At 41.7% G+C, this 23,159-nt stretch overlaps 1 protein-coding gene across 3 annotated transcripts in view; it reads left to right on the top strand.

Annotated features, from left to right (window-relative positions):
- Window positions 1–23,159, top strand: part of PDE4B (phosphodiesterase 4B) — a 403,030-nt gene that overhangs the window by 290,506 nt on the left and 89,365 nt on the right. For all 3 annotated transcript variants that reach the window (XM_054038005.1, XM_054038006.1, XM_054038007.1), the window contains 4 exons: window positions 13,796–13,990; window positions 17,533–17,569; window positions 17,770–17,840; window positions 23,105–23,154. In XM_054038005.1, coding sequence (XP_053893980.1) covers window positions 13,796–13,990; window positions 17,533–17,569; window positions 17,770–17,840; window positions 23,105–23,154 — 353 coding nt within the window. The remainder of the gene's footprint in view (window positions 1–13,795; window positions 13,991–17,532; window positions 17,570–17,769; window positions 17,841–23,104; window positions 23,155–23,159) is intronic.

The following is a 23,159-nucleotide window of genomic DNA, read 5'->3' as shown; positions in this document are numbered from 1 at the left end:
AGAGTTATTTTATGTGAAGTCTCAAGAGGCAGCTCTACAGGGTCAAATCCTGAGATCACTGAGCACCCACAATTCCTATTGATTTTAATTAGATGTTGACACTGCTCAGCATCTTTCAGGAACTGGCCTATCAACACCTGATTTGTCTTGTATAATAAATAATATGTCCAGGACAGGCACTCTGAGTCTGTCTTCTCTGTCCTGTTTTATGCAGTGATATGATAAACATTATATTGGATCTTAGTGATGATGAAAGAATGTCTGGTTTTAAGTACACTCATTTGCAGATTAAAAAAGGCCATCCAGAGAAAATAACAAGCTGTTCTGATAATATGAAACAGGTGCACAAAATTAGAGCGCATCTAGAAGAGGCCATTAATGTAAAGCGCTGAAGATGTAAGTAACTGCATTTGCCAGGGACCCTTTAGGAAAGTACACTTAATGAATCTGAAAATCTAACCAGAATATTAGTTGCTGTCTTGTGGGGAAGAGATTTTGGTCATTGTAAGATGAGCTTTATCATTAGCAACGTCTGTCAGAATCACCTGAAATTCCACTGCAGGGAGCAATGATGGCACCATAGCAACTATGGAAATTCGTATTTTTCACTGGAGTGTGTTAAATGGCCAAAAAAAAAAGACCCTTAGATGCGTTTGTGGAACTCAGAACAGAATGTAGTCTATATATTATGTAGGATTGATTCTCTCCTTCTCAGGATAAATGGTTTTGTCACATGAGCAAAAAATGTATAAAAACTGCCTTGTTAATGGGCTTGATTTTATATATTTTTATTCTACATCTTGAGACGGTATGAAGATTGTAATGAGACCAAGAAGTGGCACAGCAACCACAGGATATGCAATCAGAATTCAAATGAAATTCAGAATGTTAGACCAAATCTCTCCTTTTTTCTGAAATTAAAGCAAGACCCTGCCATGGACTTCAATAAGACCTGGAAGTAGAAATATAATTAGCATGTTGGTAGGAGACACCCATGGTCTGATGAAGAAATTAGATTAGGAACTCTGTGTATGCATTCCAGACCCAGTCTCTTCCTCAGGCCATGAGGATATATATACTTTTTTGTTATTCCCATAGAAAGATTTGTGACAAATCCTGTTCTAAGGAGAAAATCTAGGAACTCGTACCTAGCATTCTGCTTGGGTAGACCATGTGCTGAGCCTAGCAGCCTGCTAGGCAAGGCTGAGAGCTTCTTAACGAGGCTTTGTTCCCTAAGCCCTTTAGCACCCATCAACCCTTAACCAGGGGGTGGGACTATACAGGAAGACTGGGGCTTTAAAAAGCCCACTCCTAAGTGACCAGAGGAGCTAGCGAAAAGGAGCAGCTAACAGGGGAGTTTTGTGAGGGAGTTTAGAGGGGGAACCTCAGAGGGGGCTAGATACACTTAATATTCCTTAAACTTAAAGCCAAAAATACCCCCTGATAAAAACAAATCAACAACAACAAGGAATGAGCTTCAGGAGTAAAAAGAGAATGCAGGCAGAAGTCCAGCAACAGAGTGGGGGCTACCCAGTTTATTGCACCCAATGCAGCATGTATGATTATCTGCCCTATGGGCAGGTAGCGTATGTGTGTATTCGGTGCAAGGAGCTCTTGGCCCTCAAAGACCATGTACGGGCTTTGGAGACCGGAGTGGCTGAACTCGAGGAGCTAAGGGAAACAGAGAGGTACATAGATGAGACTTTCCGGGACACAGTAGAACGGTCCCATCCTCAGTCTGACAGCCTCTGTGCTGCTGAGGAGGATGAAAGTCTCAGGGAAGGAGAACATCCAACTGGAGCAGAGGGAAACAATCCCATAGTTGGAATCCTCCTTCCAGATGATGATGTGGTATTCTCTCGCACTGAGGATACCTCTCTGTGGGAGGGGAACTCCTGTTATTAGGAAGAGACAGGTATTAGTAATAGGCAATTCGATCATTAGAAACATAGCTGGGTTTGCGTTGACTGGGAGAACCGCATAGTGACTTGCCTGCCTGGTGCAAAGGTTGCGGACCTCTCGAGACATCTAGATAGACTTATGTGCAGTGCTGGGGAGGAGCTAGTGGTCGTGGGTACCAATGGCATAGGGAAGGATAGGAGAGAGGTCCTGGAGACCAAATTTAGGCTTCTAGGTAAGAGATTGAAGTCCAGCACTTCCATGGTAGCATTCTCTGAAATACTTCCAGTTCCACACGCAGGGCCAGTTAGACAGGCAGAACTGCAAGGTCTCAATTCGTAGATGAGATGATGGTGGAGGGAGGAGGGGTTTAGATTTATTAGGAACTGGGGAAACTTTTGGGAAAGGGGGAGCCTATGCAGGAAGGATGGGCTGCACCTAAACCAAAATGGAACCAGATTGCTGGCACTTTAAAAACTGCTCTATGACCTTTTTAATTTTAACTAAGGGCTGGGGAAAGCTGACAGGTGCAGAGGAGCACGTGGTTCAAACAGAGACATCCCTTAGGGGAGGAGGATCTATTAATGGAGATTCTCTATGTCCTAGTAAGGAGGAGAGGATGAGAAACAGTCAAATGAAAAAAAGTCCCATTCAATTACATCACGTAATAGCAGACAGCTAAAAAGTGACAAGTTTTTGAAGTGCTTATATACCAATGCTAGAAGTCTAAATATAAGATGGATGAACTAGAGTGCTTCGTATTAAACGAGGATATTGATATAATGGGTCTCACAGAAACTTGGTGGAATGAGGATAATCAATGGGACACAATAATACCAGGGTACAAAATATATCAGAAGGACAGAACAGGTCGTGCTGGTGGGGCAGTGGTACTATATGTGAAAGAAAGCATAGACTCAAATGAAGTAAAAATCTTAAATGAACCAAACTGTACCATAGACTCTCTATGGATAGAAATTCCATGCTCTATAGCAGTAGGGATATATTACTAACCACCTGACAAGGATGGTGATAGTGACTGTGAAATACTCACACAGATTAGAGAGACTATTAAAATAAAAATCTCAGTAATAATGGGGGATTTCAACTATCCCCATATTGACAGGGTACATGTCACCTCAGGGTACATGATGGGATGCAGAGATAAAGTTTCTTGACACCTTAAATTATTGCTTCATGGAACAGCTAGTCCTGGAACACACAAGAAGAAAGCCAATTCTTGATTTAGTCCTAAGTGGAGCACAGGATCTAGTCCAAGAGGTGACTATAGCTGGACTGCTTGGTAATCGTGACCAGAATATAATTAAATGTAACATCCCTGTGGCGGGGAAAACACCACAGTGGCCCAACACAGTAGCATTTAATTTCTGAAAGGGGAACTACACAAAATCGAGGAGGTTAGTTAAACAGAAATTAAAAGGTACAGCGCCAAAAGTCAAATCCCTGCAAGCTGCATGGAAACTTTTTAAAGACACCATAGTAGAGGCTCAATTTAAATGTATACCCCCAAATTAAAAAACATAGTAAGAGAACCAATAAAGTGCCACTGTGGCTAAACAACAAAGTAAAAGAAGCAGTAAGAGGCAAAAAGGCACCTTTAAAAAGTGGAAGTTAAATCCTAGTGAGGAAAATAGAAAGGAGCATAAACTCTGGCAAATGAAGTGTAAAAATATCATTAGGAAGGCCAAAAAAGACTGAAGAACAGCTAGCCAGAGACTCAAAAAATAATAGCAAAAAAATGTTTAAGTACATCAGAAGCAGGAAGCCTGCTAAACAACCAGTGGGGCCACTGGACAACCGAGATGCTAAAGGAGCACTCAAGGACGATAAGGCCATTGCGGAGAAACTAAATGAATTATTTGCATTAGGGCTGTCAAGCGATTAAAAAAATTAATCATGATTAAAAATATTAATTGCACTGTTAAACAATAATAGAATACCATTTATTTAATTTTTTTGGATGTTTTCTACATTTTCAAATATATTGATCTCAATTACAACACAGAATACAAAGTGTACAGTGCTCACTTTATATTTATTTTTTTACAAATATTTGCACTGTAAAAAACAAAAGAAATGCTATTTTTCAGTTTACCTAGTACAAGTACTGTACTGCAATCTCTATCATGAAAGTTGTACAAAAAATAACTGCATTCAAAAATAAAGCAATGTAAAACTTTAGAGGCTATAAATCCAAGAGGGATCCAGTGGATATAGTGTATTTAGCTTTTCAGAAGCCCTTGACAAGGTCCCTCACCAAAGGCTCTTCAGCAAAGTAAGCTGTCATGGGATAAGAGGGAAGGTCCTCTCGTGGATCGGTAACTGGTTAAAAGATAGGACACAAAGGGTAGGAATAAATGATCAGTTTTCAGAATGGAGAGAGGTAAATAGTGGTGTCCCCCAGGGGTCTGTACTGGGACCAGTCCTATTCAACATATTCATAAGTGATCTGGAAAAAGCGGTAAACAGTGAGGTGGTAAAATTTGCAGATGATACAAAACTACTCAAGATAGTTAAGTGCCAGGCAGACTGCAAAGAGCTACAAAAGAATCTCTCAAAACAGGGTGACTGGGCAACAAAATGGCAAATGAAATTTAATGTTGATAAATGCAAAGTAATGCACATTGGAATACATAATCCCAACTATACATATAAAATGATGGGGTCTAAATTAGCTGATACCACTCAAGAAAGACATCTTGGAATCACTGTGGATAGTTCTCTGAAAACATCCAATCAATGTTCAGCAGCAGTCAAAAAAGCAAACAATGTTGGGAATCATTCAGAAAGGGATAGATAATAAGACAGAAAATATCGTATTGCCTCTATATAAATCCATGGTATGCCCACATCTTGAATACTGCGTGCAGATGTGGTCGCCCCATCTCAAAAAAGATAAATTGAAATTGGAAAAGTTTCAGAAAAGGGCAACAAAAATGATTAGGCGTATGGAACGGCTTCCATATGAGGAGAGATTAATTAGACTGGGACTTTTCCACTTGGAAAAGAGACGACTAACGAGGGGATATGATAGAGGTCTATAAAATCATGACTGGTGTGGAGAAAGAAAATAAGGAAGTGTTATTCCTTCTGAAAACACAAGAACTAGGTTTCAGAGTAGCAGCCGTGTTAGTCTGTATCAGCAAAAAGAACAGGAGTACTTGTGGCACCTTAGAGACTAACAAATTTATTAGAGCATAAGCTTTCGCAAGAACTAGGGGTCATCAAATGAAATTAATAGGCAGCAGGTTTAAAACAAACAAAACAAAGTATTTCTTCACACAACGCAGAGTCAACCTTTGGAACTTTTTGACAGAGGATGTTGTGAAGGCCAAGACTATAATAGGGTTCAAGAAAGAACTATATAAGTTAATGGAGGATAGGTCCATCAATGACTATTAGCCAGGATGAGTAGGGATGGTATCCCTAGCCTCTGTTTGCCAGAAGCTGGGATGAGTGACAGGGGATGGATCACTTGATGATTACCTGTTCTGTTCATTCCGTCTGGGGCACCTGGCATTGGCCACTGTTGGAAGACAGGATACTGGGCTAGATGGACCTTTGGCCTGACCTAGTATGGCCGTTCTTATGTTCTTATGGAGTGTTGCATTTCTGCAGGGATCACATGAGAGAGACTGTGGAGTAGCTCTGCAGCCACTCTGGGTCAGTTACTTCTCCCCAATGGCTCTTTGCTGCCCCAAGGTAACCTTGAGGGAGGGCAGGAGGATCTACTGAGCCGTGGATCCTCTGACCCCTCCCACCTAATAGAGCAGACCCTCCTCATCCCAAATCCTGTGCAATAGGAAATGCACTAGTCCTTCTCCCCAGGAAATCTCTTTGGCTATGAAGGTACTAGTTGGATTTGCCCCCTAAATTAGGTCAGTGCAATCACTTTGAATTCAGTGGGGTTTCACCATGTAAAAGAGCAGAATGTGGGCAGTTTGTGGGTTTGGTTTTTTTTTTTATTAATTCTGTTGTGTTTTCCAGCACGGTGCGTAGGACTTAGTTGTATTTTACATTCAAGCAGAATTTCTCTTGGCATTTCAATGTGTTATTCCTCTGTTGATTGATTTGTTGCATTAATAGTTTTTGCATCTGTGATTGAAGCAAGTGCCTCAATCAGCAGGTGTCTAAGCAAGCTACTGCTAACTTGTGCCATCTACTGGCAGTCTCTGTGCTGACTGTTTATTATGGTTTTATTAGGGCTTGAAATGCAGAAGGACTGAGGGAGAATGCAGTTCCCCTTGTTAAAATAAATTATGTTACTAAATACAAACATAAGGCAAAAGGCTTCCCTAGTTCTATTATTATTATTATTACTTTTGATTTTATTCGAGATATTTCTCTAATATACATGAGAATATTTTGTAATAATAACAGCAATACCTAGCTTTTTATATAGCATTTTTCATCCATAGAAGAAGACAAGATCCCTTTTAATTCTGTGTTCCCTGCATACCCAACATTCCCAATGACTCCTAGGAGTTTCCTTAATAAGACAGAGTAAATATGAAGGGCTTGAATGTACCTACATTGCCCCAGAGGAGCACAAGTGGCCATTCTATCTCCTCCCAGGACTCTGTGGCATTGCAGAAGTAACGCACACACTGCTTTTGGGGTTTCCACTTACTGCTCCAGTGTGACCAGCCAGCTCCTTGGGTTGGCGTATAGGGGAGCTGTGCCATTGCCTCCTCGATGTTCCATCTCACTCTTTTTGGGGGGGACATGCCCTCCCAGGACAGTAGGCTCAGAGCAGCCCCTGTTCTCCCTCAGATGCAAAGACTGCAATTCTGCCTAGCCCTTATGCAGGTGTGGGGTGAGAAGGAGTTTCTCCCTCCCCACTGTGGACCCATGTAATGGCCAGGATTGGCCCTGATGGAACAGCAGTTCACAGGATGTGGTAAAATTCTTCTCTTTTTCTTGTTTCTAACCTGAATACGTTCTTGGTTTTGTTTTCATGTCAGTTTTATTCTTTGATGACTAGCGGTGTCCGTGGAGTTTCCCTTTTGATCTATTATTTTGTTTCTGTTGTTGTTCAATGATCTTTGGAATGTACTCAACCCAACTAATGTCTGGTTGATGATTCATGCTTGTTCCTGAATTGCACAGCTGTGTCTGTTTCTTTAAAAATAAAAAGGCCTCAGGGATTATAAAAAGGCCATTTGTCTCAATAAGTCTTTCTACAGTAGGAATCTACCCTAACCTTTTTAATAGGTCAGCAATTCAGTCTTTGCTTTTCAATTATTTTCTTGCATATAGACTTTAGTTTACACAAGTCAATAGTTAACAAACGCCTATTTTACCATAGATTATAAAGCCAGAAGGGTCCCGGTGGTCATCTAAAGTGACCACCTGTGTAAAACCAAAGGCCATAGGGCTTTTCTGAATTAATTCCTGTTTGAACTAGAGCAGATATTTTAGAAAAAATCCAGTCTTGATTTAAAAATTGCCAGTGATGGAGAATCCACCATAATCCGTGGTAAATTGTTCCAGTGGTTAATTACCATCACTGTTAAAAATTAGCACCTTATTTCTAATGTGACCAAGATGGTGGCGCTGCCTAGAGCTCCCGTCCCCAGGGTGCTTGTCTGTGTGAGGGCAGTGGCTGTCATGGAGGCCCAGGTGGAGGGAGAGGCCACTGCTGGGAGCCCCCCAGCCTCTTTGAGCTGAGTGGGGTGGTGGTGAGTTCCGCCATGGGGACCCTGGAGAGAGAGATTTGGGGTAAGAGGGGTGTGGGGGTCCCAGGCCTGTGCAAATGCGGGGAGAGGGAGGGGAGGGTTGGGGTCCTAGGCCTGTCCCAGTGCAATGGGGAGGGGGGTTTCACGTCTGTCCTAATTCAATTTGGGGAGGGATCGTCTGAGTCCTGGGCAGTGGGGGGGATACGGGGGTGCGTGTCTTAGCCCTGTTCCGGTATATATATGTGTGTGTATGTTGGGGGCGGGTCCTAACTTGGGAGGATGTCACAAGTGTTTCGTGGGGAGGTGGGGGTCCCAGGCCTGTTACAATGCAGCATGTGTTAGGTTTGTGACATCTGTGATGGCAGCACATTGAGCGCTGAGTGCCCCAGAGTTACCAGGACATCCCCATCCCCAGGGTCTTTGTGAGGAAGGTTTGATACCTATAAGGCATCACTGTGGAACCTGACTGGACCAACTTGTGCATGGACACAATGGTGATCGGGTCTTGTCTCTCTATTTTAAGTGCAAGTGCCAAAATGCACATTTATGTGAACATAATCCACGCACCAGAGTATTACCCTAGTTGAGACTTCAGTCTCCATTTTATTTTGTTGTCTTTCTAAACTCTTTGCCAGAAGCTGGGAATGAGCGACAGAGGATGGATCTCTTGATGATTACCTGTTCTGTTCATTCCTTCTGGGGCACCTGGCACTGGCCACTGTCAGAAAACAGGATACTGGGCTAGATGGATCTTTGGTCTGAACCAGTAGGGCCGTTCTTATGACTTTGTCTAGCTTCAACTTCCAGTTACTGGATCTTGTTATATCTTTGTCTGCTAGATTGACGAGCCCTCTGTGATCAAATTTTACAATTAGGGTATGTGTGTCTTTTAACTAGATGTCTGTAAATACCATTGTTATTGAGCTGAGCTTTTTCTGTTGTTTTTCTGTGCACAAATAAGGATATGTACTGAGTCATTCATAAAGGAAAACTCTGATATTTATTCAGCTATATATCATTTTGTAGATGTACTTAAGCTATTATATTGTTAAGTGCCATAATATAGCATGGTGATTATAGGAATCTCCTTCATTGCAAACTGTATAAACTAGTGCTGTGAGTTTGGCTTTCACAGGAACCTTAACCATGTCACATATCTTAATATTGTTCTTTGTGTTTGTCATTTTGTAATGCCTTAAGGAGTCGTTTACTTGCCAGAATAAATCTTGAGCTAAATAACTTGTTGCATATCCAGCTTCAAGGAACTGAAAGGCTAGAAGAAGATCTGGTCTTGTATTTTTCCAGTCCAATATGTGATTTCTAGAAGCATTAAAACTGTGAAAAATCTGAACTCAAATACAAATGTACATAATGGTACATTTATGCTTCACCTGCCCAGTTCTCCGTGAACAATGTATTGCTACTGGTACTTTATCGGTTGTTCTTTTATGAATAAATACATGATATTTGGTACACCTCTACCTCGATATAACGCTGTCCTCGGGAGCCAAAAAAGCTTACCGTGTTAGAGGTGAAACTGCATTATATCAAACTTGCTTTGATCGGCTGGAGTGCGCAGTCCCGCCCCCCCGGAGCACTGCTTTACCGTGTTATATCTGAATTTGTGTTATATCGGGTCGTGTTATATTGGGGTAGAGGTGTATATTAAATAAACAGTTCTTCGAAAATGTTTCTGGCACGAATTGCCACACTAGAGTAGGCAGCATATACTTCTGATGCTTTGGCTGTTACTGCTGTTTCAAGGCGAGTTGCTGTAGTCACACCCTATTCTGTTAGATAACAGCTTGGGGGTAACATTGTGACTCATTGCTTGTCAAGAAAAAGAATTCTAATTTTAATCTATGAGCGGTTGAAGTGTTTGTGCAAAAAGTAACACTAAGTATATGCTTGGTGCCTGGTGTTTGGAAGGGGACGGTAGTATGTGTCACCACAGTGACTCTCTGTGCTTTTGCTCAGCTGTTGGAATGATCTGAATATCATAACAATTAGAAAAAGGCCAAAACCACAAAGTTCAGATCTAAGCAGACGTCCAGATCTGAATCTGGCTTGTCTAAAAGTTTGAGGATGCTTGGATCTGTAGTTTTTGTTCAGCCCATAATGGAAACAGGGCAGTAGCAAGTTTGGGGGGGAGGTTGTTGAAATCCTGAATTTTTTGGTTGATCCTGATCATCCTGTCTCTAATAACAGTTCATTTCTGTACTGTGAGATTCTCATTCTCTCTCTGCAAGACCTCTCAAGTAGCCTGGCTTGCACTGGGATTTCTTTGCATATCCAGCTGCTCAAAAAAAAATCTCCATACAGTTCATAAGGGTGATGCTTCCAAATGCATAACTTAGTTCACAAAAAGAGAAAATATTAAAACCATAGTCACTGATTTTCTTCAAAAAGCCTTTTTTTCAAACCCTAAGGTCCCTTAGACATCTGTAGCTTTGCTATCTTTCTTGCATACTTTACCAACCTTCCTGTGTCGTATCTCAGCAATGCCTCTCCTCATTTGCTGGAAATTAAGGTTGCTTTCAGGCATAACTCAAACCCTCCAGACAGAGGAAATAACATGTTTAATAAAACCTTAAAATAAGAAGTGAAGGGAAAAGCCTCCTGTGTTCCTTGCCACCTTCGCATTGCCTGCAATGCTGTCAGTGATGCACCTACACAGGCTATAAGGGTTTCACTTCCAACTTCAACAGTCACGAAAAGAAATACACACTCTAAACTCCATCCAACTCACACTCTAATGCACAACCTTAACAGTGACCTCATGCCCTGTTGTATAACAGATTGGCACATCTGATCAGCCTTCCTGTGTAGTAGCTCAGCAATGCCTCGCTTACTATTTATTTATTTTTACAGATGTCAAGAGCATGTTGTGCATTTTACAAGACAAATAGATAAAGGAGCTCCCCGCCCAAAAGAACTTACAGTCCATCATTAGATAGGACAAGTGTAGTAGCAGCCAGCTGAAGGGAAGGAGGAGGAGGACCGAGATTACAGTAAGGAAATCCTCCAGGTCTTAGTTTAGGCAAGGTGGTTAAAATAAACATTTTGGATTTTTTAAAACAATTATTATTATTGTTTACTCACTTCCTGAATGAGGAGAGAGTAGTGGCTTGGTGGACCAGATTGGCCTACAATTATTCTGTCTACAATATTATAGCTTACAATTGGAGATATCACTTTTTTAGTTTAAATTTGAACACCAATTATAAAACACTGATCAAACTTTTCAAGAATCAGTTTTATGAAATAAATACTGAAAAACCAGAAAGGGGCAAGGTTTTTTTATAGAATCTCTGCCTCCTTTTCATGAACTATGGTAGGGTTACCATATTTCCACAAGCAAAAAGAGGACACTGAGGGGGGAGGAGCCCTGCTCTAGCCCCGCCCCTGCCCTGCCCCACCCCATCCACTCCCTCCCACTTCCCACCCCCTGACTGCCCCCCTTAGAACCCCCAACCCCCTCCCCCCCGTCCCCTGACCAGGGCCAGCTTTAAGGAGCCCAGGAATCGGGCTGCATCCCGGCCGGAGCTCGGGGCTGGGCCGGAGGTGCTCAGCCGGGGTTGGGCCGGCGTGCTCGGCCGGAACTGGGGCCGCCGCCCTGGGGCCCGATGCGGAGCGGCTGGGGCCGGGGGTGCTCGGCCGGGGCCGGACTGGCACGCTCGGCCGGAACCGGCTGGGGCCAGGGCCGGAGCCACTGGGGCTGCCGGGCACCGCTTGGCCTGGGCCAGAGGGAGCCGCTCGGCCAGGGCCGCGCCTCCCTGGAGCTCTCCTCCCCCCCCTGCACCCCAGCTTACCTGCTGCTGCCACCCGCCTGCCCCTGCTTCTTTTCAGACTTCCCGCGAAGATCTGATTCACGGGAAGCAGGGGAGGGGGAGGAGCAGGTGGGCGGAGCGTTCAGGGGAGGGGAAGAGGGGGAAGACAGCTGCGGGGCCGGACTGCGTGGTAAGGCCTCAGGGGCTACAGGGGATGGAGGGAGCAGGGAAGGGGCTTTGGCTGCCTGTCTATAAATAGACGACCGGGGGGAAATCCCGGACATTTTTAGATTTTTAGCAATCCTCCCCGGATGGCTATTTATAGACTGAAAAGCCGGACATGTCTGGGGAAATCCGGACATATGGTAGCCCTAACTATGGGATCAGTTACATGCACCCATTATTACTTCCTATTCATGATTCCTGTTTCAGTTGTGCATAGCAGCGATGTGATGAGCACTTGAGTTTTCTATGGTTACATGCCATATGGGAATACAAACAAGAAATTAGATGGCTCCACAAAGGTGTTATACATATTTATTGTAATGTTTGTGTTTATTTCATTGCTAATGGAACCACTGACGTCTACTCAAATTTCTGCAGTCACAATTTAAGTAAACCTTTAGAAAAGAATGATCTACGAAGTTGTAGGACACTAAAGTAGCCAAAACAAACACTGCAAATAAAAAAATATAGAGACCCCAAACTCCCTCCCACATTAATAAACAATATAGTTACTTTATCTCAAATCATAGTCACAGCCATTGATTTCAATGGGACTATTTGCATATAAGAGGAACACAATTTAGCCATGTATAATAACAATCAGGGTTTGACATAAACCTAAAAAAACAAGAAAATACAGTCTGAATTTATCCTTAATTCATTTTGCTTTTGCTTGGATATTGCAGCACAGATGGTATTTACATCAGTCAGATGGGTTCCAAAAACCCAACCAAAACAGGCCGACCTGCTTATTTTGGGAGCTTATGAGGGGTGTCTCCTACTAAAATGTCCAAAGTGACTTCTACCACATGCTGCAACAGCCAAGTTATAAACCCATAAGAAAGTGGGTGTATAATGGAAACGGTGACAGAAGATTTTAAATAAAAAACAAACTCCATTTTGCTCAACCTAGCAGTTTGAAAGTGGATGAGCTAAAGAAGTATTTCTCACAATGGTTAAGCTGTGAAATGTATTTGAAAGTGCAGGCCACAATCTTCAAGCTTGGTTGCCTGAAATTAGGCACCTAAATAAGTGACCTGACTTCCAGAATTGTTGAGGATGCGTAACTTTGACTGATGTCCGTGGTTGGCTGCAGTGCGGATTACAGTTGCTGAGCTGCATGCATTCTAAAGGGAAAAGATATAATTTAGAGATTTTTTTCACTTCAAGGTCCCGGAAACACAGACAAGGTTTTCATTTCGAGGCCAAAAGACCAAAAACATCAAGACACTTGATCACGGTCTTGGATAGACACTTGATCTTAGCTCATATGGATAGCATAGTTCTTCAAGTTCTTCCCCATATTTGTACCTTCAAATGAGTATGGTGGGATTGGTATTCAGCTATTTCAGGCTTTCCTGGTACATATTTCCTAACAGCAAACTTTGTACCATTCTGAAGTCAACTATTTTATGTGTATCTGTGTTAAGCCTTGAAAACTGTCTGTTAGATCATCTCTCATACTAGACATGGGTATTAAAGCTGGGCCTGGGCTAGTTTGTTCAGTAATGCTGTTCAAGGATGTCTACTGGATTGTGTGCATTTCATCTACATTACATTATTCTATGCTAGCATTGTGAGGATCGTCACTGGGGCTCAGTTAATCGAGATTAGTTAAAGGGAGTTGACCTTTATCACAACCCTGGAGAGAGGGTCGAGGAAAACCATGGGGCCCAGAGAAGTAACCTAGCAGCTCTGTATGGTATGTTGAGCTCAGCAAAGTTCAGACAGGAGGAAGAGAAAATATGTACAGTACGGGAAGGAGCTATGTTAACGTAGGGCAAAATCCTGCCCTATAACAGCAAAAGTGTATTTGTGAGTGAATTTGGAGAGCTGGAGCAATAGCAGCCACTCAGAGAGTTTGGGAGCCCTTCTGCTGATGCAGGACAGGATGTATTCCTGTGTCCTCTTGCTTTCTTTAATACATCTGTGCTTAGGGTGACCAGATGTCCTGATTTTATAGGGACAGTCCCAATTTTGGGATCTTTTTCTTATATAGGCTCCTATTACCCCCACCCCGTGTCCTGATTTTTCACGTTTGATGTCTGGTCACCCTATCTGTGCTGGAGAGGGCAGGCCTTGCCACAGGTTGAAACCTCAAAAATAAATGCAAAACTCTGCCTCCTGTATTTGAAAGTTTTATGTTATGCTCTGAAAATACACATCAGCAAATGTGCATGAAACAATGTGTTTTGTTCATAGTTTTGATGTGGAAAATGGCCCGTCACCAGGTCGCAGCCCATTGGACCCCCAGGCCAGCTCTTCTTCAGGACTTGTATTGCATACCACTTTTCCAGGCCACAGCCAGCGCCGGGAGTCATTTCTTTACAGATCAGACAGTGACTATGATTTATCACCAAAGACTATGTCCAGGAACTCCTCTCTTCCAAGTGAACAGTGAGTATGAATCCAATTTACATCATTCATCACAATAATGAGACCAAGCACTTTACAAACATCTCTGTAATCTTCATAATACCTCAAAGAGGTAATTATGTATTTTATAGAGGGAGAACCTGAGGCAAAGTGGTTTTTATTAAATAACCCAGGCCAAATCAGGAGCTCATGACCCCCAGCTATGTGCTCACAAGGCTCAATGTTTTAGCCTATTAAATAGATGTTTCCCAGCTAGTAGAAGAGCATTGCAAATCAATGTTCTGAAATAGCGTTGTTGTTGTAGTCCCTTTACATGTTACTTGTATGAAAATTGGTTCTTTTTTTAATAGATGAGGTTCATTGTTATTTTCAGCCAAATTACCTAAATCACTTACCTTATATTTCAAATATATTCTTATGTTTTTATATGATACTTTATTTTTTTGTAATGTATGGTTAATATAATACAGTGAAGACCATGTTAGAAAACATGTATAGATGGATGGATAGACAGGATTGGTAAAAAATATGTCATGTAGATTAAATAGGTTTACTTGATTTGGGGTTTTTTAATTAAAAGTGCACATTTTAACATTTTTCTGTTGCCTTTTTCTTGGTGGCTTGGTAGGAGACCACATGAGAGTGGAGAAATTGGCCTCATTAGACACACTTTCCATGCTTTTAAATGAAGGCAGGTAACCAAATCTATGTGCCAGTAATTATATTCCAGCAACTGAATGCCTCTTATTGGGCAAAGGCATCAATATTCATAACGTTTTATGGAGGGAAAAATTGAGATAATTTTTCAAGTGAATTTAATTCTGGGGAAAGGTGCCAGAAATTGAAGATTCTTTCTGTAGATCAGATGGAGCAAGAGACTGCTGCAGTCTCAGTTTCCCCATGTAGCTCTCCTCAGCAGGAACTGTCTCAAGGCAGCTCAGCTACTGGAGGGTAGTTCATTCTTCATGTCTAATCAGTTTTTAGTCTCGTTACAGAGACTACCAAGGCTGTGCTAACTAGTGCCAACTGTGAGGGCAGGTTTTATGATAGAACTCCTGTTTGAGACCGTGAACTCATTTCATGGGTCAGTTAAGCAGCCACCCAATGGTGGTTATTGAAGACGAGATTGGATCTGCTGACCTTGCACACAGTGTCTATATCCAGTTACTAATTGGCATTAATTTATAAAATAGGTGGTGGTTTCATAAGAAATGGTCTCATAATTAGAAATGGGAGACAGTAAATAGGTAAAGTATAATGGATTATAGTGTGTTTTTGTTTTTCATGAGTGTGAAGGATCTCTCAGACTTCTGTAGCAATTTAATGGAAGCTTATAGGATTTTTATAAGCATTTCTAAAGGGCCTTGTGGAGTACCATAGTAATTACTAGCGGTGGGGCTATATAAACCTTAGACACAAAAGTTTCAAAATTAATTAAAGGAATTGGGCCTTTATTTCATTTCTAAATATTAACCTATTGCCTATTTTAGAGCAGAACTAAGCCCTATTCAGTCCTAAAATATTGGTATTAATGCACACACAGGAAGTTATGTATAAATGCCATGACCTCAGAAAATAAGAACGTTGGATATAGGTGGTGTTATCAGGAACATGTATAAATTCAAAATGTCAGGCATCGGCTCTTAATGTGAGAGCAAATAAATTTACAAATTAAGAACAGCGACTTATTCTCCATTAAATTCAAAATCTGTCTTTTTTCTCTAAAAACAAAGTTAAATAGATTATTGTATGAATTATAAATATTTTATAGTGTAATAGAAATCTAAAAGTTAGCAAGATGGCCCAGCTATCATGAGAAATACCTACCAAAAAATCTCTAGCTGTAGTTAGCACTTAGCAAATATTTGCATAAGAGACTGTAACATCTCTAAATTATGTAAATAATATATTATAAGCTAATAATATGTTTTACATTTGACAAAAATTATAATTATCTGCTGAAGCAAAAGGATTTGTTGTAATGGCTAAGGTCAATCAATGCAAATCTGCATACTAAAGTATGTGTACTATAAAAAGCGTGGTATAATATGTACTCAACTGGATAAAATGCTCAGTACATATTTAGTTGATTATAAATACAAATACATAATATTTACCAACCCCCCCCCCCACCAAAGATAGTAATGCATTTTGCACAGTACATATTCTCTAATCTTCTATGATGAAAATCCACAAACAAGAAACAATGTTTAAATAACATTAAAGGCTGTGACACGAATCAACAAAAGCCAGGAAATTCAAAGATGACCTTTACTCAGACTGTTACGCTTTTTTTTCCATCACAGTATGAGTGAGCCACCTTAACCTTGAATTTCCTGGCATTTATTGCCTTGTGTTACCAAAACTGAGCAGTTGTTCCAGCTTCAGTTGTTTTTTGTCTATGAACATGAACTGTGACTAGGGGACCTTTCCATCAGGAGCAACCTTTTATGCAATTTAAAGAAACAGTATGTGTAGTAAAGATTTATTTTTGAATAGTGGGGCTATATGAGAAAACATTGCATTGTAAAATGCTCTTTTTCCAATTTGAAATTAAACTGTATTTGATATAAATATTTATATTTGCTCATAAATATTAAGGAGCCAGTTTTTAGTTCCCGCCTTGAGTTGTGCTTACACAAGTCAGGCAGTTGAGTACCCAGCTTCCCAAGTTGAATATGCATATATTGTGTTTGTGTGCACTAAATGGATGTCCACCCACTTTAGTAGATACATCCATTTGCTAGCAAGCAAAAGTTGCGGCATAAAATAAAAGGCTAACATAATGCTTGGTTTGGCTGACTGTACGTTAGTGATTACATTCTGTGCAGAATTTTTACATCATATAGTTTGATGAGTATAAAAACAACAAGGAGTCTGGTGGCACCTTAAAGACTAACAGATTTATTTGGGCATAAGCTTTCGTGAGTAAAAACCTCACTTCTTCGGATGCATAGAGTGAAAGTTACAGATGCAGGCATTATATACCTGACACATGGAGAGCAGGGAGTTACTTCGCAAGTGAAGAACCAGTGTTGACAGGGCCAATTCAATCAGGGTGGATGTAGTCCACTCCCAATAATAGATGAGGAGGTGTCAATTCCAGGAGAGGAAAAGCTGCTTCTGTAGTGAGCCAACCATTCCCAGTCCCTATTCAAGCCCAGATTAATGGTGTTGAATTTGCAAATGAATTTTAGTTCTGCTGTTTCTCTTTGAAGTCTGTTTCTGAAGTTATTTTGTTCAATGATAGTGACTTTTAAATCTGTAATAGAATGACCAGGGAGATTGAAGTGTTCACTTACTGGCTTATATATGTTACCATTCCTGATGTCCGATTTGTGTCCATTTATTCTTTTGCGGAGGGACTGTCCGGTTTGGCCAATGTACTGCTGGCACATGATGGAATATATAACATTAGTGGATGTGCAGGTGAATGAGCCCTTGATGGTGTGGCTGATGTGGTTGGGTCCTCTGATATTTGATGAGTATGTGTATGTACTGTACTAAAATACTGATAATTATTCTCTGACATATGATTCACACTTTTTTTTCATTTATTTTAGACATGGAGATGACTTGATTGTTACACCTTTTGCACAGGTAAATTTCAAATAGTCTCTATGTTTATACCATACATGGATAAATTGAATGGAATAGAAAGTTGTCCCTCAGCATCTTTGCTCCTATATATATATATATATATATATATATATATATATATATATATATATATATATATATAGAAAATTTGCATGTTTGTAAAAAAAATGTTTAATATTATATGTTTTTGTTTACTTTAGGTCCTGGCAAGTTTACGAAGTGTGAGAAATAACTTTACGTTATTGACAAATTTGCAAGGAACATCAAACAAGTAAGCTTTCTGCTTTTAATTACATTTGTTTTTAAGTACAATATGTACATGTTGGGCCATATTTTCAATCTGAATTCAATCCAGTTTCCATTTGTTCAGGCACAATTTTCCACCTGCTAAGAATTGTGTCTGTAGTTTTGTCCATGGGATGAACTTCAAGAAAAATATTCATATTTAGATCATAACCTTTTTGGTCCAGGACTGTCTATTACTCTTTGCCTGGTGCAAGGGGACCCAAATTCTTGGTTGGTCCCCAGGCATTACTGTAATAAACATAATTACTATTACTAATGTGTCTAACTACTAATATCTGTGCTTGTTATTCAGTGCATATACAAAAATGAAGATTAGTGCTGGAAAATTGGCCCATTGTGAGAGTATGTAATGCAGAGGCATGAGTATCTTCTAACATTTAGAAAATTACCCGTTAGCTCATTTGTATGGTACTTCAAAACTTAGCTACTAGATGGCGAACTTCACTGTAATTTATGTCAAATAAAATTGTACAAATTATAAATCTCAGGATGATAAAATTACTGGCAGTACATTTGGGGATATATTTTATTATGGCATTTACATTTCCTAATATTGATTGTATATGAATATTGATATTTGAAAACCAGAAAATCTGATTCTAATTAATGGTGAACAAAATGCAAAGAATTCTCCTATCTGGTGCAGATAAGTCTCTAAAATTGGAATGCAAATAGAAAGCTTATCAGCACCTTTGGAAGTTTTGTTCCTCTTCTTTGTGTCCCATCCTTGGTCATTCCTTCTCCATCCGTTCTTGCAGATCACTTGATTCCCTCCCTTTTATTTTCATTTCTTCCCTTTTCCCAAACCTGCTGCCATCACTGCCTCTCTTCATCTGAAAACAACGCATTGGCTCTCGGGGAGAGTAGGAATTAGAACCTGAGCTGAGCTGAATGGGGTCAGGTGATGGAGCAGCTGGCGCTGATGGCCCTTTGTGTGTGTGTGTGAAGAGAACAGCCTTGGAACAAAGCAGCCCAGGAGCCACTTCTGCTTTAAGAGGGAGAAGAAGGGATTCAGGAGCGGAGCAGCCCAAACAATATTAACTGTCCGTTCCAGTAGGGAAGTAGGGGGAAGGCAGAAAAGCCTGGGTACTACTGCTCTTTGGTCAGGCTGGAGCGAGGGCACAGAGTGGCTGAAGATAGAGCAATTCCCAGGCAAGGAGACAGGTGGGACATCATCCTGTGCTGAGCCTAGAAAGATATCCCAGTAAGCCTGCAGAGCCTACTTTTTGTTTGTTTGTTTGTTTTTTGTTAAGCTTCTGCCTGCAATTTCCAGCAGCAACAGCAGAGAGCACCAGTGTGATTCTTCCAACCCAGGGGACTGTTTTTCTCTCCCCATCCTACCTTGAACCTATCCATCATTTAATGCTGCCCCTGGGAAGAGCTTATCTTTGAGAGGAGGGGGAAGTCTGTACAGTGAGGAGCCTGAGTTCTGGGACCTGCATTCTAGGCTATCACAGGTTGACCCAGGCCCTCCTCTCCTTTCCTTTTTCCCTGCCCAGGAGGCAAAGAACAAGCCTTTTCCCAGAGTGTCAGCCTTGAGGAGGAAGAGGAGAAAGCTCCTGGCCTCAAGGAGAGTGGGAGAGAAGAACCCACTGGTTCCTGGTGGGGCAGAATCTCCAGAGAGAGAGAGAGGGGCTGGATATAATTGGGGACAGAGGGGAATGCTGAGTGATGGTGAGCAATTGTGAAGGGGCAACTAATGGACTTGAGTGATTTGTGGGAAAGTCTGGGGAGCAAGGGGAAGTGATGCTGCACACAACTGTCTTCAGAAAGAGAGAACCATGCACTGGAAAGTGCTCTGGGACTGACCTCCGATCCCACCTACTCTCTGCCCCTGACTGAGCTAACTCTTCATCTGTCTGCAATGCTGCCCCTAACTTAGTAACCCTACCTGGCATGATAAACAGAAAAAAAGGTTAACTAGGAGTGGGAGAAGAAATAATATTTATAAACTAGCATTTTAAAAAGATGAGTTATCATCCAGTTTGCCATTCTGGATTTCCCAGCCTTTTATTAGAAGCACAATATGCTGTTTCAGACCAGACCCATTAGTCACATTTGACTAATCTGTAGGACCGACCAATATCATTTTCAGTCATTTATTAAAGAAACTGCTCCTCTCTCTCTCTCTCTCTCTATATATATATATACACACATACACACACGAGCTAGAGAGGCAGTTTCATTAGTACATGACTGAAAACAATACATAATATAAGATGAAAATATGTTTACAAGTAAAATCCAGAGTAGTACGTACAATAAACTTAATTTTAAATTTAAAGTGCTCAGCATGTTAATTTTCATTTTAAGATTTTTTTTTTCTGATGTGGAATAGAAAGCATTGGAAACAAGTAAAATGTTCTTTTAACTCCCTTGTCCTGAACATTTTCCATCTTGCTTAGCCTTTTATATTGCCACAGTCATAGTGATCATTTGTTTCTGTGTTCTGCTTTGAAATAGCCACTTCATATGAAGTCACCATGAATATCACTTCAGGGTTAGTCAGGGGTATCGTTGAAAAGTACTATCTGGTAGGTCCTTGGAATTTTGCTCTTGAAATTGTCTGTTTTAGGTGACACCTATTAAGTTTCTCTAACATTTTCTGACAAAATGTCCCACTTTCATTTGCATATAACTTTGAAAACTTTAATCTTCCAGAGTAAAATTTTCCATGCTTTATGTCTGCCTCGTGTTTTGTTTTTTTTTTGTTTTTTTAAGTTTTTAAAAGTTTTTAAACAAGCCATTTTCAAGAGGGAGAGTAGTTAAAAATCGATAGTTCTGGTTAGGTTTTGAAAAAAGGTTTCAGATCATTTTTTGAACAGCTGTAGCGTCTCAAAGGTTGGGAGTCGCAATCTGCAGTTTGGCAGGGGTGGTAACCTTGAAGTCCGAGAGGTGTCTTTCCTTGTTCCTGTGAATATAATCCCAGACTGGTCTGTTATAAACCATGGAAAATCATTATTTGCACAGCTAAAATAGAACTCCTTCGCTTAAAACATTATATATCAAACACTCCAAATTGGTGGCTGTGTGTGTTCACTTCTCAGGACCTGAGTACTTCCTGCATTGTTTCCAAACTGCACCAAACGGGACATAGGCAGAATGCATCCAGACCCTGCTCCTCCCCATCAAAATATCCTTTGGCTCAGAGGGAGGAATACTGGGCTGGTGCAATTTTGTAGTATAAACTTGAATTCTATATCCGGGATGGGTCAGTATTATAGAGCTGTAGGTCTCTTTTTCATCAAACTTAGGTGGTTTGCCTTTCCACCACTAGGTTGTGATAGAGGCCAGGAGGAAACTAACATGGAGTTGTGCATGTCACGGGGAAGCAGAATTATGATGATTTTGCAGGGATAGTGACTGTCCCCTTAATGAACTGGAATTTACCCCTTTTCAAAGAGGGTTGTGATTTGGGGGCAGGAGTCCCCAAATGAACTCAGGAGTCAGATTTTCAAGTGCTCAGCACCGACAGTTGGGGCAGATTTTCAAAATAATTCAGCATCCAACATACTCCCCAAAATGCTGAACTCTTCTGAGAGTCTAGTTGCATATTTAAATTCCCCACAAGGGAGCTGAGCTCTTGAAAATCTGACTCGGTTTTGTGGGTGCTGAGCCCTTCCGGAAATTCTGGTTGCAGGGATTAATTTGGTAACTCCTTGCCTCTGGAGTACTAGGTGACATTGGCTAAAAATGACTCTTTCCATGGGCTTGTCTTCACTACCCGCCCGGATCGGCAGGTAGAAATTGATCTCTTGGGGATCAATTTATCGCGTCTCGTCGGGACGCAATAATCAATCCCTAAATCGACATGCGTACTCCACCAGCCCAGGTAGGAGTAGGCGCTGTTGACGGGGGAGCCGCGGCGGTCGATTTGCCGCCGTCCTCACAGCGGGGTAAGTCAGATCAGATACGTCGAATTCAGCTACGCTATTCCTGTAGCTGAATTTGCATGTCTGAAATCGATCCCCACCCCCATAGTGTAGACGTAGCCCATGTATACTTTGGAAAAAGATCGCACCATTTCGCTCTAATGTGAACCTTGCCAGGTCATCTAGCTCTTCGCGACCTCCAGAGTTACCTAGATCTTTTTGACCTGCAGATTGGATTACAGTAAAATGCCCTACTTGGGGAGTCTGAAGCTATAACTGCAGCTGAATGAAGCAGCTCACTTGTGTTTTTAGCTTCAGGGAGCTCACTACACTAGTCAGGGCCAGCTCCAGGCACCAGCCGAGCAAGCTCGTGCTTGGGGTGGCGGATTCTACGGGGCAGCATTCTGCCCAATCCTAGGGCGTCACGGCCGCTTTTTTTTTTTTTTTGTTCGCCGATCCGGCTGCCCTGTAGGGGGTGGCGGCGCGGAGGAGGAGAGCGCCCTGCTGGGAGTGGACTGTGCGCTCTGTCTGCCCTAGCCGGTGTCAAGTCTGTAGCAAGCCCGGCAGGGCAGCCCATGTCCTTCCCTCCCTGCCGACCGAAGCGGCGTGGAGCCTTCCCGGCAGGCGGCGCAGCGGTCAGGGCCACAGGGCGAGCGCCCCGCTGAAGCCCTGGCCGCCCCCCTTCTCTCTCTCCCCCCGTTCCCTCTCCCTCCCCCCCGCTAGCCAGGGCACGTGTCCAGCGCAGAGAGTCCCCTTGCACCCGCACTCGGGACGCCCCACAGGTTTGTTTTTTTTCCTGCTCTGCCGCCAGCCGTGCCGATTTTTTTTTTTTTTTTTTTTTTTGCTTGGGGCGGCAAAAAAGCCAGAGCCAGCCCTGACACTAGTGCTCCGAAGACAGCACTGTCTCCTTATTTGCTTCCAGGTGGAGTTTAAGGTGTGGAAAGTGATCTTTAAAGCCATATAAGGCTTGTATTTCCCAAGAGACAGATCTTGATTCAGGAGTTCTGTGCCCCCATTTCTTGGAGAGAACCCGAGTTTGCTGACCTTCAGGGCATTTCTGAGCTAGCGGGATGATTGTGGCAAAGGTAGTGAGGGATGATGGTACTGGTCTTTTTGTAGCTAACTGGTGTATGTTCTGTTCATAATTTATGTATGTGTAGCTGGAAGGCATGAGATATGTGGATTTTTTAAAACTAAAAAGAGAGAGATTCCAAATTCTTCATCAACCACTAATTTCACTTTGCAGTGTTTTGGGATTCTAATGAGCATGAAAGGTATTTCATACCTGAAGAAGAAGGCAAACCACATTGTTTAATGATAATATTGTATAAATGTTTTATTCTTTATTCCTCCACAGGAGGTCTCCAGCAGCGAGTCAGCCACCAGTCTCCAGAGTTAGCCTGCAAGGTATG

This window comes from Malaclemys terrapin, chromosome 8 (genome assembly GCF_027887155.1).
Source record: "Malaclemys terrapin pileata isolate rMalTer1 chromosome 8, rMalTer1.hap1, whole genome shotgun sequence".
Taxonomy (NCBI): Eukaryota; Metazoa; Chordata; order Testudines; family Emydidae; genus Malaclemys; species Malaclemys terrapin.
The sequence above is the reverse complement of the archived record's forward strand: the minus strand, read 5'-3'. Positions and strand labels throughout refer to the sequence as shown.